Source organism: Bombina bombina, chromosome 3 (genome assembly GCF_027579735.1).
Source record: "Bombina bombina isolate aBomBom1 chromosome 3, aBomBom1.pri, whole genome shotgun sequence".
In the NCBI taxonomy this organism is placed as follows: domain Eukaryota; kingdom Metazoa; phylum Chordata; class Amphibia; order Anura; family Bombinatoridae; genus Bombina; species Bombina bombina.
In genome coordinates this window covers 814,546,922-814,561,090 of record NC_069501.1, presented here as the reverse complement: position 1 = coordinate 814,561,090, position 14,169 = coordinate 814,546,922, and the positions used below count along the sequence as shown (strand labels likewise).

Here is a 14,169-nt window from a genome sequence, read left to right as displayed (position 1 = left end):
GGATGACTTATTTCATCAAATGGATAATCTCAGAAAAAGGGATATTAGACTAGAACTGGACATTACAACTTTTCAGATTTACCAACAACAGTCTAGGATTCCACGAGGCCTGAGAATTTCTAAATTTCCCTCTTTTCAAGTGACCTGCCAAGATTTTATAACCAAATGGAATGATTTATTGACAGCCTGTTCCAAAGCATTAATAGATTTGTTGATTGAATACAAAAAGAAACAGAGATTGCAACTTATCCAACATATGCAGGAGTTACAGGGAGACCTAAAAAAACATCAACATCAAAAGGAATTTAAAGATTATGATAAACAATTCCAGGACAACATGAAGTCCTTTAAAAGGGAATTGTGGTTATTCAAACAACAAAAAATGCACAGGGACAAGCTTGATTATGAACTTAATAAGGTCTATAAGTGGTCCAGTAGTAATGAACATAGGACACCATATAAGAATAGAGTTACACATAAGAAAGGCATGGGTAACACAAATGCAGGGCCTAAACAATCCAAAAAAGTTACATTCAGTGAAACTGAATACGACTATGATACTTCTGACCAGGAAACATCACAACAAAACACATCTAGTGGAAATTCAGCAGGAGACACCATTTCTGTATTAGATCCCCCAAACCCCAGTACATCCTCCCAGTCAAAAAACGGGGTGGGCCCCAGCAAACCAAATATAAAGATAAAAACAAAAAGCAAAAGAAAATACGTAGAGGGAGTTGGGGAAGAGGGGGAAAGTGCAAATTACAAGAGGTATCCTCAAAGGAAAAGAGTGTCTTACAGGACAACACCTCCTTAAATAATGTTATTAATCTATCATCTAGAAATTTGAACAAACAGGAAATTTCACTTTTACAAAAAGGTTTGAGCTTTGCCCCTAGTTGTAGTTTTGATTTATTTTCCACCATTCTAGATGTAAATAGATTTGTAAGAGACCTTACTTTGAAGAAACATTATTTTAATGATGAGTCAGAGGAACATAGTGTAACACAAAAAGATGGTGATAATAGTACTACTATTGAGTCAACACATCATTTCAATTTTAACTTTAACGACCAAGCAGCCATGACAGACATGCTGGAGCTAATGAGGGATAGCAATGTTGATCAAAGATTTGGCCCCTCAGAAAAAGATATTGATCTTGGTAGATTTAAATATAAAATCTATTTTTATCCTATACATAGTAGGGGCTTAAACTTACAGGTCTTTCAACAGACACTTGAGACTCAACTCATTGAATTGGACAGCAAAAACAAAAGCACTACTAGTAAAGGTTATAAAAATAACAATTTGACTGCACTTGAAAGAAAAGCCATCACTGATCTTAAAAATGATCCGAATATAGTCATTAGGGAATCAGATAAGGGTGGTAATACTGTTATCTTAAACAAATGTGATTATGTGGCAGAAGCCAATAGGCAACTTGCCAATGAGGCTGTATACCAGCCCTTGATCTGTGACCCTACTGACAATTTTCGTAGATCATTAGCTGAAATAGTTCACAAAGCTAAACTGGATGGAGTGATTTCTGAGAAGGTGGTGGAATATCTATTACCTAAACATCCAACTATGCCGATATTCCACCACTTGCCTAAACTTCACAAAGACCCCAAAAACCCTCCGGGCCGTCCGATCGTGGCCGGTATTGGTTCACTTAATGAAAGACTTTCGGATCTAGTTGATACGTTTTTACAGCCTATAGTCACTAATCTATATGGTTATTTACGAGACACTACAGCACTTATTGCACAGGTCGAACACATAACTTGGTGTGAGAATTACAGATTAGTCACAATGGATGTGACATCATTATACACATCCATCCCTCACGATACGGGATTACAAGCATTAATGTTTTTCCTTACGAATTTCACTACTTATGATTTTTTGACAATTCAATTTTTGCACACTGCTGTTGAATATTTACTTACACACAATTTTTTTATGTTTGAGGGCAAGTACTATCTCCAGAGACGTAGCACAGCCATGGGTGCGAAATTCGCACCCTCATATGCAAATTTGTATATGGGGTTTTGGGAGCTGTGCCACATCTTTGGGGATACTAATCCCTTTCGTGAGAACATTGTTTATTTTGGTAGGTATATACAGGGAGTGCAGAATTATTAGGCAAATGAGTATTTTGACCACATCATCCTCTTTATGCATGTTGTCTTACTCCAAGCTGTATAGGCTCAAAAGCCTACTACCAATTAAGCATATTAGGTGATGTGCATCTCTGTAATGAGAAGGGGTGTGGTCTAATGACATCAACACCCTATATCAGGTGTGCATAATTATTAGGCAACTTCCTTTCCTTTGGCAAAATGGGTCAAAAGAAGGACTTGACAGGCTCAGAAAAGTCAAAAATAGTGAGATATCTTGAAGAGGGATGCAGCACTCTTAAAATTGCAAAGCTTCTGAAGCGTGATCATCGAACAATCAAGCGTTTCATTCAAAATAGTCAACAGGGTCGCAAGAAGCGTGTGGAAAAACCAAGGCGCAAAATAACTGCCCATGAACTGAGAAAAGTCAAGCGTGCAGCTGCCAAGATGCCACTTGCCACCAGTTTGGCCATATTTCAGAGCTGCAACATCACTGGAGTGCCCAAAAGCACAAGGTGTGCAATACTTAGAGACATGGCCAAGGTAAGAAAGGCTGAAAGACGACCACCACTGAACAAGACACACAAGCTGAAACGTCAAGACTGGGCCAAGAAATATCTCAAGACTGATTTTTCTAAGTTTTTATGGACTGATGAAATGAGAGTGAGTCTTGATGGGCCAGATGGATGGGCTCGTGGCTGGATTGGTAAAGGGCAGAGAGCTCCAGTCCGACTCAGACGCCAGCAAGGTGGAGGTGGAGTACTGGTTTGAGCTGGTATCATCAAAGATGAGCTTGTGGGGCCTTTTTGGGTTGAGGATGGAGTCAAGCTCAACTCCCAGTCCTACTGCCAGTTTCTGGAAGACACCTTCTTCAAGCAGTGGTACAGGAAGAAGTCTGCATCCTTCAAGAAAAACATTATTTTCATGCAGGACAATGCTCCATCACACGCGTCCAAGTACTCCACAACGTGGCTGGCAAGAAAGGGTATAAAAGAAGCAAATCTAATGACATGGCCTCCTTGTTCACCTGATCTGAACCCCATTGAGAACCTGTGGTCCATCATCAAATGTGAGATTTACAAGGAGGGAAAACAGTACACCTCTCTGAACAGTGTGTGGGAGGCTGTGGTTGCTGCTGCACGCAATGTTGATGGTGAACAGATCAAAACACTGACAGAATCCATGGATGGCAGGCTTTTGAGTGTCCTTGCAAAGAAAGGTGGCTATATTGGTCACTGATTTGTTTTTGTTTTGTTTTTGAATGTCAGAAATGTATATTTGTGAATGTTGAGATGTTATATTGGTTTCACTGGTAAAAATAAATAATTGAAATGGGTATATATTTGTTTTTTGTTAAGTTGCCTAATAATTATGCACAGTAATAGTCACCTGCACACACAGATATCCCCCTAAAATAGCTATAACTAAAAACAAACTAAAAACTACTTCCAAAACTAATCAGCTTTGATATTAATGAGTTTTTTGGGTTAATTGAGAACATGGTTGTTGTTCAATAATAAAATTAATCCTCAAAAATACAACTTGCCTAATAATTCTGCACTCCCTGTAGATGATTTGCTTTTGGTGTGGGATGGGGACAGTCATTCGGTTCAACTGTTCCTTGAACACGCCAACAGCAATAATCTAAACCTTAAATTCACCATGTTTGAAAGTAGTGATTGCCTAAACTTTTTGGATATCACACTCACTTCACATACTGACACACATTCTTTGGAGGTAGAGTTATACAGAAAGAGTTCAGCGGGTAATACCATTCTTCACTCTTCCTCCTGTCACCCAAAACACACCATTAATTCTATACCCTATGGCCAAATGATTAGGACTAAAAGGAATTGCACCACTGAGGACAAATTTCAATCACATGCAGCCAACACCGGCCACAGATTGGAAGCCCGAGGTTATGATATGAAATTATTAAAGGAAACCAAGAATAGAGTGGATAAATTAAACAGAGATGATCTTCTTACTTCCAAATGTGTGAGTAAAACACAGAATAAGAGATACAACAATAAACCATATTTTACAACAAATTACAGTAAAGACTATAACAAAATTTGTGACATTATTCGTAACTGTTTGCCAATTTTAAAAAGTGATGCCAAGTTAAGCAAAATAGTTCAACACGGCTGTAATTTTTCAGCACGTAAAGCAAAGACCTTAGGAAGCTTATTAGCTCCCTCAATGCTACCGTCACAAACTAACCAATCCTGGTTAAAGAGAAGATTAGGTTCCATGAAATGTCAAGGAAATATTTGTAAAACCTGCAAACACATCCAACAGGGTCCCAAATTTGTATCAAGTACAACAAATAGGGAGTTTGACATACGCTTCAGCATTTCATGCAACACCAAATTTGTCATTTATTTACTTACATGTCAAGGATGTAAAAAACAGTACGTGGGGCGCACTAAACGTGCTCTGCGTGACAGGTTCTTACAACATCTCAGAGATATTGGCAACCCGGATTGTAATACACCAATAGCTAAGCACTTTAGAGAGGAACATAATTCCAATGATACCCTCTTGACAGTACAAGGCATTGACCATGTCCCTAGACACAGGAGAGGGGGCGATAGAGAGAGACTTTTGGACCAAAGGGAAGTGTTTTGGATTTTCCATCTCAAAACAAAGCACCCCTTTGGTCTAAATTCCATAATGGATGTTGATTTATTTTACTAATAGATTAATGATTGGTTTTTTCATTTTCTCTCCTTTTTAACAAAAAAGAAATTGAATTAAAGTAAAAAATATTTTTAAGTAAAAAATATCTCTAAGTGGAGATTTAGTTCTACATCCATTTAGGAACAAATCAGAGTAATAATTTTTTTTTCATATATATCTAGCCATCTGACAGTTTTAAATAAACACACTTAACATTTATGTTTGCTTTAAAATGAAAATGTTTAATATAAGAAATCAAAAAAACAATTAATGATCATTTACCTTTAACCATGACTATCTAAGTAGTCATGGGTTAATTCAACAGATGCATGTAATTGATAATTAACTTTACCTTTAAATTAAGGCTTTTCCCAGCACTAGTTATGCCAGTGAACAAGGGCTGACATTAGGCCCGAAACATGTTTGGCTGCTGCTGCTCTATGTCAGTTACAGGACTGTAGCTGATTTTCCCTTTTGTTTTTTCTTTCATGTTTTTACATGCAACTGATTTTTAAAATTTTTTGTACCAAATAAAGCTGTATTTTTCAACTTTTAACAATTTGACATATACTCTTTTCTTTTTCATATGGTCTGGAGATGCGGATTAGCAGAGTGTTTGTATATATATATATATATATATTAATATATATATAAAGGTATATATATATATATATATATATATATATATATATATATATATATATATATATATATATATAGGAATATCTATTTAGAAATACTTTGCTATGTGCTTTATGTGAAATATTTACACTAAATACACAATATAACACTTTATCAAAATTAATCTAGCCCTTTTTAGGGTAACTGATCATTTTTAATAAGGATTATTTCATTATTTCATTACTGTAGTGATTAATGTACTTTTAACTTTTTTATTTTTTTAGATTCCACATTTACAATGTTGATGAAGAAAATCCAGGTATTGATGAGCCTAGAGCTTGTTTTTACACTGCACAGATTATATCTGGGATGGAACATTTACACCAAAACAGGATCATCTACAGAGATCTCAAACCTGAAAACGTTTTATTAGATAATGATGGTATGTTCATTTTACTCCACAGTTATGGAATGAAATATTAAAAATATATTATTTATATTTAATATGTGTACACTATTATGACTAGCTGTTTTTCTTTCATGTAATTGGCAAGAGTCTATGAGCTAGTGACGTATGGGATATACAATCCTACCAGGAGGGGCAAAGTTTCCCAAACCTCAAAATGCCTATAAATACACCCCTCACCACACCCACAATTCTGTTTTACAAACTTTGCCTCCTATTGAGGTGGTGAAGTAAGTTTGTGCTTGATTTTCTTCTGTGATATGCGCTTCTCAGCATTTTGAAGCCGTATTCCTCTCAGAGTACAGTGTTTGTCAGAGGGATGTGAAGAGAGTATCACCTATAGATTCTATGGTTTTCCTCATGGGAAATCTTTTCAAAGGTTCTCTGTTATCGGTCATAGAGATTCATCTCCTACCTCCCTTTTCAGATCGACGATATACTCTCATATTCCATTACCTCTACTGATACTTTTTCAGTACTGGTTTGGCTATCTGCTATATGTGGATGGGTGTCTTTCTGTAAGTATGTTTTCAATACTTAAGACACTCTCAGCTATGGTTTTGCACCTTATGTCTTAGTATAAAGTTTTAAATATATGTATTGTACTTATATTTGCCATGAGTCAGGTTTATGTATATTTCCTTTTGCAGACTATCAGTTTCAAAATTGGGAAATATATTTAGGAAGTTATTTTTTCTTACCTGGAGTATAGTCTTTTCTTCAAATTGACTGCTTTTTCTTTAATTTTCGCAGGCAAAATTAGGCTTGCGAGGTCGCAAAATGCTGATATTTATTGTGTAATTTTTGGCGCAAGAAATTTTTGGTGCGAAGGTACGTTCGGTGATGCAAATTCGTAATGTCCGGTGTCTTAGTTGAGGTTAGGCTTCCTTGCACAAGGTTGCGTCATTTCCGGATGTTGTTAGCACAAAAAAAATTCATTTTGCGTTGCGCGTCATACTTGGTGCCAAATAATTTAATTATTTAAACCCCAATTGCTATATGCCTCTTGCCTTTTTTATGCTCAGAGTGCTATGCTGTTTGCATTTTTTTTCCCATTTCTGAAACTGCCATATAAGGAAATTGATAATTTTGCTTTATATGTTGTTTTTTTTCTCTTACATTTGCAAGATGTCTCAATCTGATCCTGTCTCAGAAACCACTGTTGGAACCCTGATGCCTAATAACCGTTCTACCAAAGCTAAGTGTATCTGTTGTAAGTTAGCGGAGATTATATCTCCAGCTGTAGTATGTAACAGTTGTCATGATAAGCTTTTACATGCAGAGAATGTATCCATCAGTACTAGTACAATGCCTGTTTTTCCTTCAACATCTAATGTACATGATATCCCTGTGAATATAAAAGATTTTAATTCTGATGCGATTCAGAAGGCTTTGTCTGCTATCCCGCCCTCTAATAAACGTAAAAGATCTTTTTAAACTTCTCATAAAGTTGATGAAATTTTAAATGACCAAAAACATACTGAATTATCCTCCTCTGATGAGGATCTATCTGATTCAGAAGATCCTACCTCAGATATTGACACTGACAAATCTACTTATCTCTTTAAGATGGAGTTTATTCGTTCCTTGTTAAAAGAGGTGTTGATTACTTTGAATATTGAGGAAACTAGTCCTCTTAATACTAAAACTAGTAAACGTTTAAATTCTGTTTATAAACTTCATGTGGTTACTCCAGAGGTTTTTCCAGTTCCTGATGCTATCTCTGATATGATTTCAAAGGAATGGAATAGGCCTGGTACTTCTTTTATTCCCTGTTCTAGGTTTAAAAAGCTGTATACTTTGCCAGCAGTTAGGTTGGAGTTTTGGGAAAAAATCCCCAAAGTTGATGGGGCTATTTCTACTCTTGCCAAACATACTACTATTCCTATGGAAGATAGTACTTCTTTTAAGGACCCTTTAGATAGGAAACTTGAATCTTATCTTAGGAAAGCTTATTTATTTTCTGGCTACATTCTTAGGCCTGCTATATCCATGGCTGATGTTGCAGCTGCATCAACTTTTTGGTTGGAAAGCTTAGCGCAACAGGAAACAGATCCTGATTTGTCTAGCATTGTTCACTTGATCCAACATGCTAATTATTTTATCTGTGATGCTATTTTTTATATAATCAATATTGATGTTAAATCTATGTCTTCAGTTATTTTAGCTAGAAGAGCTTTGTGGCTCAAATATTGGAATGCTGACATTGTATCTAAGTCTAGATTACTATATCTTTCTTTCCAAGGTAACAATTTATTTGGTTCTCAGTTGGATTTAAGAATTTCAACTGTCAATGGGGGGAAGGGAGTTTTTATTACCCCAGGATAAAAGATCTAAGGGTAAATCTAAAGCTTCTAATAGTTTTCGTTCTTTTCGACAGAATAAGGAACAGAAAACAATCCTTCCCCCATACCACATACCAGTTCCATTTCAGGAACAGGGTCTGGGATTTTATTCAAATCTATTCATTGTCCCAAAAAAAGAAAATTGATTCAGACCAGTTCTGGATCTGAACATTTTGAATTGTTTTGTAAGAGTGCCAACTTTCAAAATGGTGACTATAAGGACTATTCTGCCTTTTGTTCAGCAAGGTCATTATATGTCCACGATAGACTTACAGGATGCATATCTTCATATTCCGGTTCATCCAGACCACTATTGGTTTCTGAGATTCTCTTTTCTAGACAAGCATTACCAATTTGTCGCTCTTCCATTTGGCCTAGCGACAACTCCAATAATTTTTTCAAAGGTTCTCGTGCCCTACTCTCTTTAATCAGAGAACAGGGTATTGTGGTGTTTCCTTATTTGGACGATATCTTGGTACTAGCTCAGTCTTTACATTTTGCTGAATGTCACACAAATCAACTAGTGTTGTTTCTTCAAAGACATGGTTGGAGGATTAATTTACCAAAAAGTTCCTTGATTCCTCAGACAAGGGTCACCTTTTTAGGTTTCCAGATAGATTCAGTGTCCATGACTTTGTATCTAACAGAAAAGAGACAAATAAATTTGGTTTCAGCTTGTCAAAACCTTCAGTCTCAATCATTCCCTTCAGTGGCTATGTGCATGGAAGTTTTAGGTCTAATAACTGCAGCAGCGGACGCGATCCCCTTTGCTCATTTTCATATGAGACCTCTTCAGCTTTGTATGCTGAATCAATGGTGCAGGGATTATACAAGGATATTACAATTAATATCCTTAAATCCCAATGTTCGACTCTCTCTGACTTGGTGGTTAGATCACCATTGTATAGTTCAAGAAGCTTCTTTTGTTCATCCAACCTGGACTGTAATCACAACAGATTCAAGTCTTTCAGGTTGGGGAGCTATCTGGGGATCTCTGACAGCACAAGGGGTTTGGAAATCTCAAGAAGTGAGGTTTACCAATCAATATTTTAGAACTCTGTGCTTTTTTCAGGGCTCTTCAGGTTTGCCCTCTGTTGAAGAGAGAACCATTCATTTGTTTTCAGACAGACAATATCACAACTGTGGCATATGTCAATCATCATGGTGAGACTCACAGTCCCCTAGCTATGAAAGAAGTATCTTGGATACTTTCTTGGGCGGAATCCAGCTTTTCTCTCATTTCTGTGGTACATTTCTCAGGTGTAGACAATTGGGAAGTGGATTATCTCAGCCGTCAGACATTTCATCCAGGGGAGTGGTCTCTTTATCCAGATGTGTTTTTTTTTCAGATTGTTCAGATGTGGGGTCTTCCAGAAATAGATCTGATGGCTTACCATCTAAACAAGAAACTTCCCAGGTACTTGTCCAGGGATCCTCAGGCGGAGTTGGTGGATGTGTTAGCAGTGTCTTGGTTTTACCATCCTGCTAATATCTTCCCGCCTCTTGTTCTTCTTCCAAGAGTGATCTCAGAGATCATCATGGAATAATCATTTGTGTTTCTGGTAGAACCAGCATGGCCTTGCAGGTTCTGGTATGCGGATCTTGTCCGGATGTCCAGTTGCCAACCTTGGCCACTTCCTTTAAGACCAGACCTTCTGTCTCAAGGACCGTTTTTCCATCAGGATCTCAAATCGTTAAATTTGAAGGTATGGAAATTGAACGCTTAGTGCTTAGTCATAGAGGTTTTGATTGATACTATGATACAGGCTCGTAAATCTGTTTCTAGGAAGATTTATTATAGAGTTTGGAAGAATTTTACAGTTTCTTCAGGATGGTTTGGAAAAAGGTTTGTCTGCAAGTTCCTTGAAGGGACAAATCTCTGCTCTTTCTGGGGGGTTTTTCACAGAAAGATTACTAAGCTTCCTGATATTCACTGTTTCGTGCAGGCTTTGGTCCGTAGACTGTCATTAAATCAATCTCTCCTCCTTGGAGTCTTAATTTGGTTTTGAAGGCTTTACAGGCTCCTCCTTTTGAGCCTATACATTATTTGGATATTAAATTACTTTCTTGGAAAGTGTTGTTTCTATTGGCTATGTCTTCAGCTAGAAGAGTTTCCGAATTATCTGCTCTCTTATGTGAGGCTCCTTTTCTGATTTTCCATCAGGTTAAGGCAGTTTTGCAGACTTCATTTAAATTTTTGCCTAAAGTTGTGAATTCTAACAACATTAATAGGGCAATTGTTGTTCCCTCTTTGTGTCCTAATCCTAAGAATTCTTTGGAGAGATCCTTACATTCTCTGGATGTTGTAAGAGCTTTGGAATATTATGTTGAAGCTACTAAAGATTTCAGGAAGTCTATTTGTTGTCATTTCTGGTCCTAGGAAAGGTCAGAATGCTTCTGCCATTTCCTTGGCATCCTGGTTAAAGCTTTTGATTCATCAGGCTTACTTGAAGTTGAGTCAGGCCCCACCTCAGAGAATCACAGCTCATTCTACTAGGTCAGTTTCCACTTTGTGGGCTTTTAAGAATGAAGCTTCAGTTGATCAGATTTGCAAAGCAGCAACTTGGTCTTCTTTGCATACATTTACTAAATTCTACCGTTTTGATGTATTTGAAAAGTTTGTCAGGCAGCTGTTTCAGTTTGTTTCCTCTGCTTCTGTCTTAATTTTTTTTTCTTTTCAATTATGAGAAAAACTTATTTTTTTGGATGTGGATTTAATTTTCTTCAGCGGAAAATGACTGTTTTTATTTTTATCCCTCCCTCTCTAGTGACTCTTCTGTGGAGTACCACATCTTGGGTATTACTTGCCAATTACATGAAAGAAAACATAATGTATGTAAGAACTTACCTGATAAATTAATTTCTTTAATATTGGGAAGAGTCCATGAGACCAACCCTTTTTATTGTGGTTATGTTTTTTTGTATAAAGTACAATTATATTTTTGGTTCCTTTTTTTATGCTTTTTACTCCTTTTTCTATCATCCCACTACTTGGCTATTTGTTAAATTGAATTGTGGGTATGGCGAGGGGTGTATTTATAGGCATTTGAGGTTTGGGAAACTTTGCCCCTCCTGGTAGGATTGTATATCCCATACGTCACTAGCTCATAGACTCTTGCCAATATGAAAGAAATGAATTTATCAGGTAAGTTCTTACATAAATTATGTTTCCTCCTAATCTGGGTTTATATATTATAGCAGATGGTAATAATTATTTAACAATATAAAAGATGAGAATATCGATAACTCATATTGCTAGGCAATTGTTCTGCTATAATTTTCATAACAAGGATTTTACTGATTGGTTCTTTTTGCCACATATACCTTACTATTTCCCTAGTTTTTATATACCTACAGTATATATATATATATATATATATATATATATATATATATATATATATATATATGTATGTATAGAACAATATTTGTTAGAAGGACCTGGTCTTATATTTTAAAGATCAGTTAAGCAAGGGTCTTAAAATATAAGACCAGGTCTTTTTCTGACAAATATTGTTCTATTTTTAACTTGAGGGTCTGTACCATAACCTATTCTTTATAAAGAATAAAACCGAGCTTGACTGCCCTGTTTTTTGCAGGTACTTTGGCACATCTATTATTCTAAATTCCCTAATATTTTTTATATTACAATTTAGGTGCATTTAGTAAGAATACTCTCCCTTTATTTTTATATTTTTTCCATATATACAGTGTATGTATATATATATACACTGTGTGCAGAATTATTAGGCAAATGAGTATTTTGACCACATCATCCTCTTTATGCATGTTGTCTTACTCCAAGCTGTATAGGCTCGAAAGCCTACTACCAATTAAGCATATTAGGTGATGTGCATCTCTGTAATGAGAAGGGGTGTGGTCTAATGACATCAACACCCTATAGCAGGTGTGCATAATTATTAGGCAACTTCCTTTCCTTTGGCAAAATGGGTCAAAAGAAGGACTTGACAGGCTCAAAAAAGTCAAAAATAGTGAGATATCTTGCAGAGGGATGCAGCACTCTTAAAATTGCAAAGCTTCTGAAGCGTGATCATCGAACAATCAAGCGTTTCATTCAAAATAGTCAACAGGGTCGCAAGAAGCGTGTGGAAAAACCAAGGCGCAAAATAACTGCCCATGAACTGAGAAAAGTCAAGCGTGCAGCTGCCAAGATGCCACTTGCCACCAGTTTGGCCATATTTCAGAGCTGCAACATCACTGGAGTGCCCAAAAGCACAAGGTGTGCAATACTCAGAGACATGGCCAAGGTAAGAAAGGCTGAAAGACGACCACCACTGAACAAGACACACAAGCTGAAACGTCAAGACTGGGCCAAGAAATATCTCAAGACTGATTTTTCTAAGGTTTTATGGACTGATGAAATGAGAGTGAGTCTTGATGGGCCAGATGGATGGGCCCGTGGCTGGATTGGTAAAGGGCAGAGAGCTCCAGTCCGACTCAGACGCCAGCAAGGTGGAGGTGGAGTACTGGTTTGGGCTGGTATCATCAAAGATGAGCTTGTGGGACCTTTTCGGGTTGAGGATGGAGTCAAGCTCAACTCACAGTCCTACTGCCAGTTTCTGGAAGACACCTTCTTCAAGCAGTGGTACAGGAAGAAGTCTGCATCCTTCAAGAAAAACATGATTTTCATGCAGGACAATGCTCCATCACACGCGTCCAAGTACTCCACAGCGTGGCTGGCAAGAAAGGGTATAAAAGAAGCAAATCTAATGACATGGCCTCCTCGTTCACCTGATCTGAACCCCATTCAGAACCTGTGGTCCATCATCAAATGTGAGATTTACAAGGAGGGAAAACAGTACACCTCTCTGAACAGTGTCTGGGAGGCTGTGGTTGCTGCTGCACGCAATGTTGATGGTGAACAGATCAAAACACTGACAGAATCCATGGATGGCAGGCTTTTGAGTGTCCTTGCAAAGAAAGGTGGCTATATTGGTCACTGATTTGTTTTTGTTTTGTTTTTGAATGTCAGAAATGTATATTTGTGAATGTTGAGATGTTATATTGGTTTCACTGGTAAAAATAAATAATTGAAATGGGTATATATTTGTTTTTTGTTAAGTTGCCTAATAATTATGCACAGTAATAGTCACCTGCACACACAGATATCCCCCTAAAATAGCTATAACTAAAAACAAACTAAAAACTACTTCCAAAACTATTCAGATTTGATATTAATGAGTTTTTTGGGTTCATTGAGAACATGGTTGTTGTTCAATAATAAAATTAATCCTCAAAAATACAACTTGCCTAATAATTCTGTACTCCCTGTATATATATATATATATATATCATCATAGTAGAAAGATAAGCGCAGCACCCACCGGATTTTCAAAAGTGTTAAAATATCACTTTTATTTCAAATATTAAAAATCCATGCTTCCCAAACCTTTCAGTGTCCCTATGGACACCTTTGTCAATGGCACAGCAACTGTTGTTTTTATTTGCTATGTCATTGACAAAGGTGTCAGTAGGGATGTTTTATCACTTTTGAAAATCCGGAGTGCTGCACTTATCTTTCTACTATGTGCTGTATATTTTGCTACACATTGCACCCATTAATGAATAATGGTGAATTAGTGGTGGCAGAGTAGAGTGCAATTTTGTATCGGAACCATTACCCAATCCATCCAAGTTTTGCACTTTGCTAAATAAGGGCGCGATCACATACTTGGTGACGTCCGCAAAAATGAGCGTTGGCAATTTTTAGTCTAATCGACCGATCACATACCCGGTGTAGCACACAAGTTACGCGCGTATATTTTACATGTCGGGCGCAGTTTTTACTCCCATAAACTAACATAGAACTGGTGTCGACAGACGGTATTGCATATGCAGCGCAAGCACTTACGCGCACAGAATAGAGATATTTTACTCCATTTTCTGCTCGTCACACATAGGCAGGCGCAGCAAG

At 37.0% G+C, this 14,169-nt stretch overlaps 1 protein-coding gene across 1 annotated transcript in view; it reads left to right on the top strand.

The window, feature by feature from the left end:
• Positions 1-14,169, top strand: part of GRK1 (G protein-coupled receptor kinase 1) — a 95,806-nt gene that overhangs the window by 49,342 nt on the left and 32,295 nt on the right. The window contains exon 3 of the mRNA XM_053704905.1: positions 5,708-5,865. Within this exon, the coding sequence (XP_053560880.1) occupies positions 5,708-5,865 (158 nt within the window). The remainder of the gene's footprint in view (positions 1-5,707; positions 5,866-14,169) is intronic.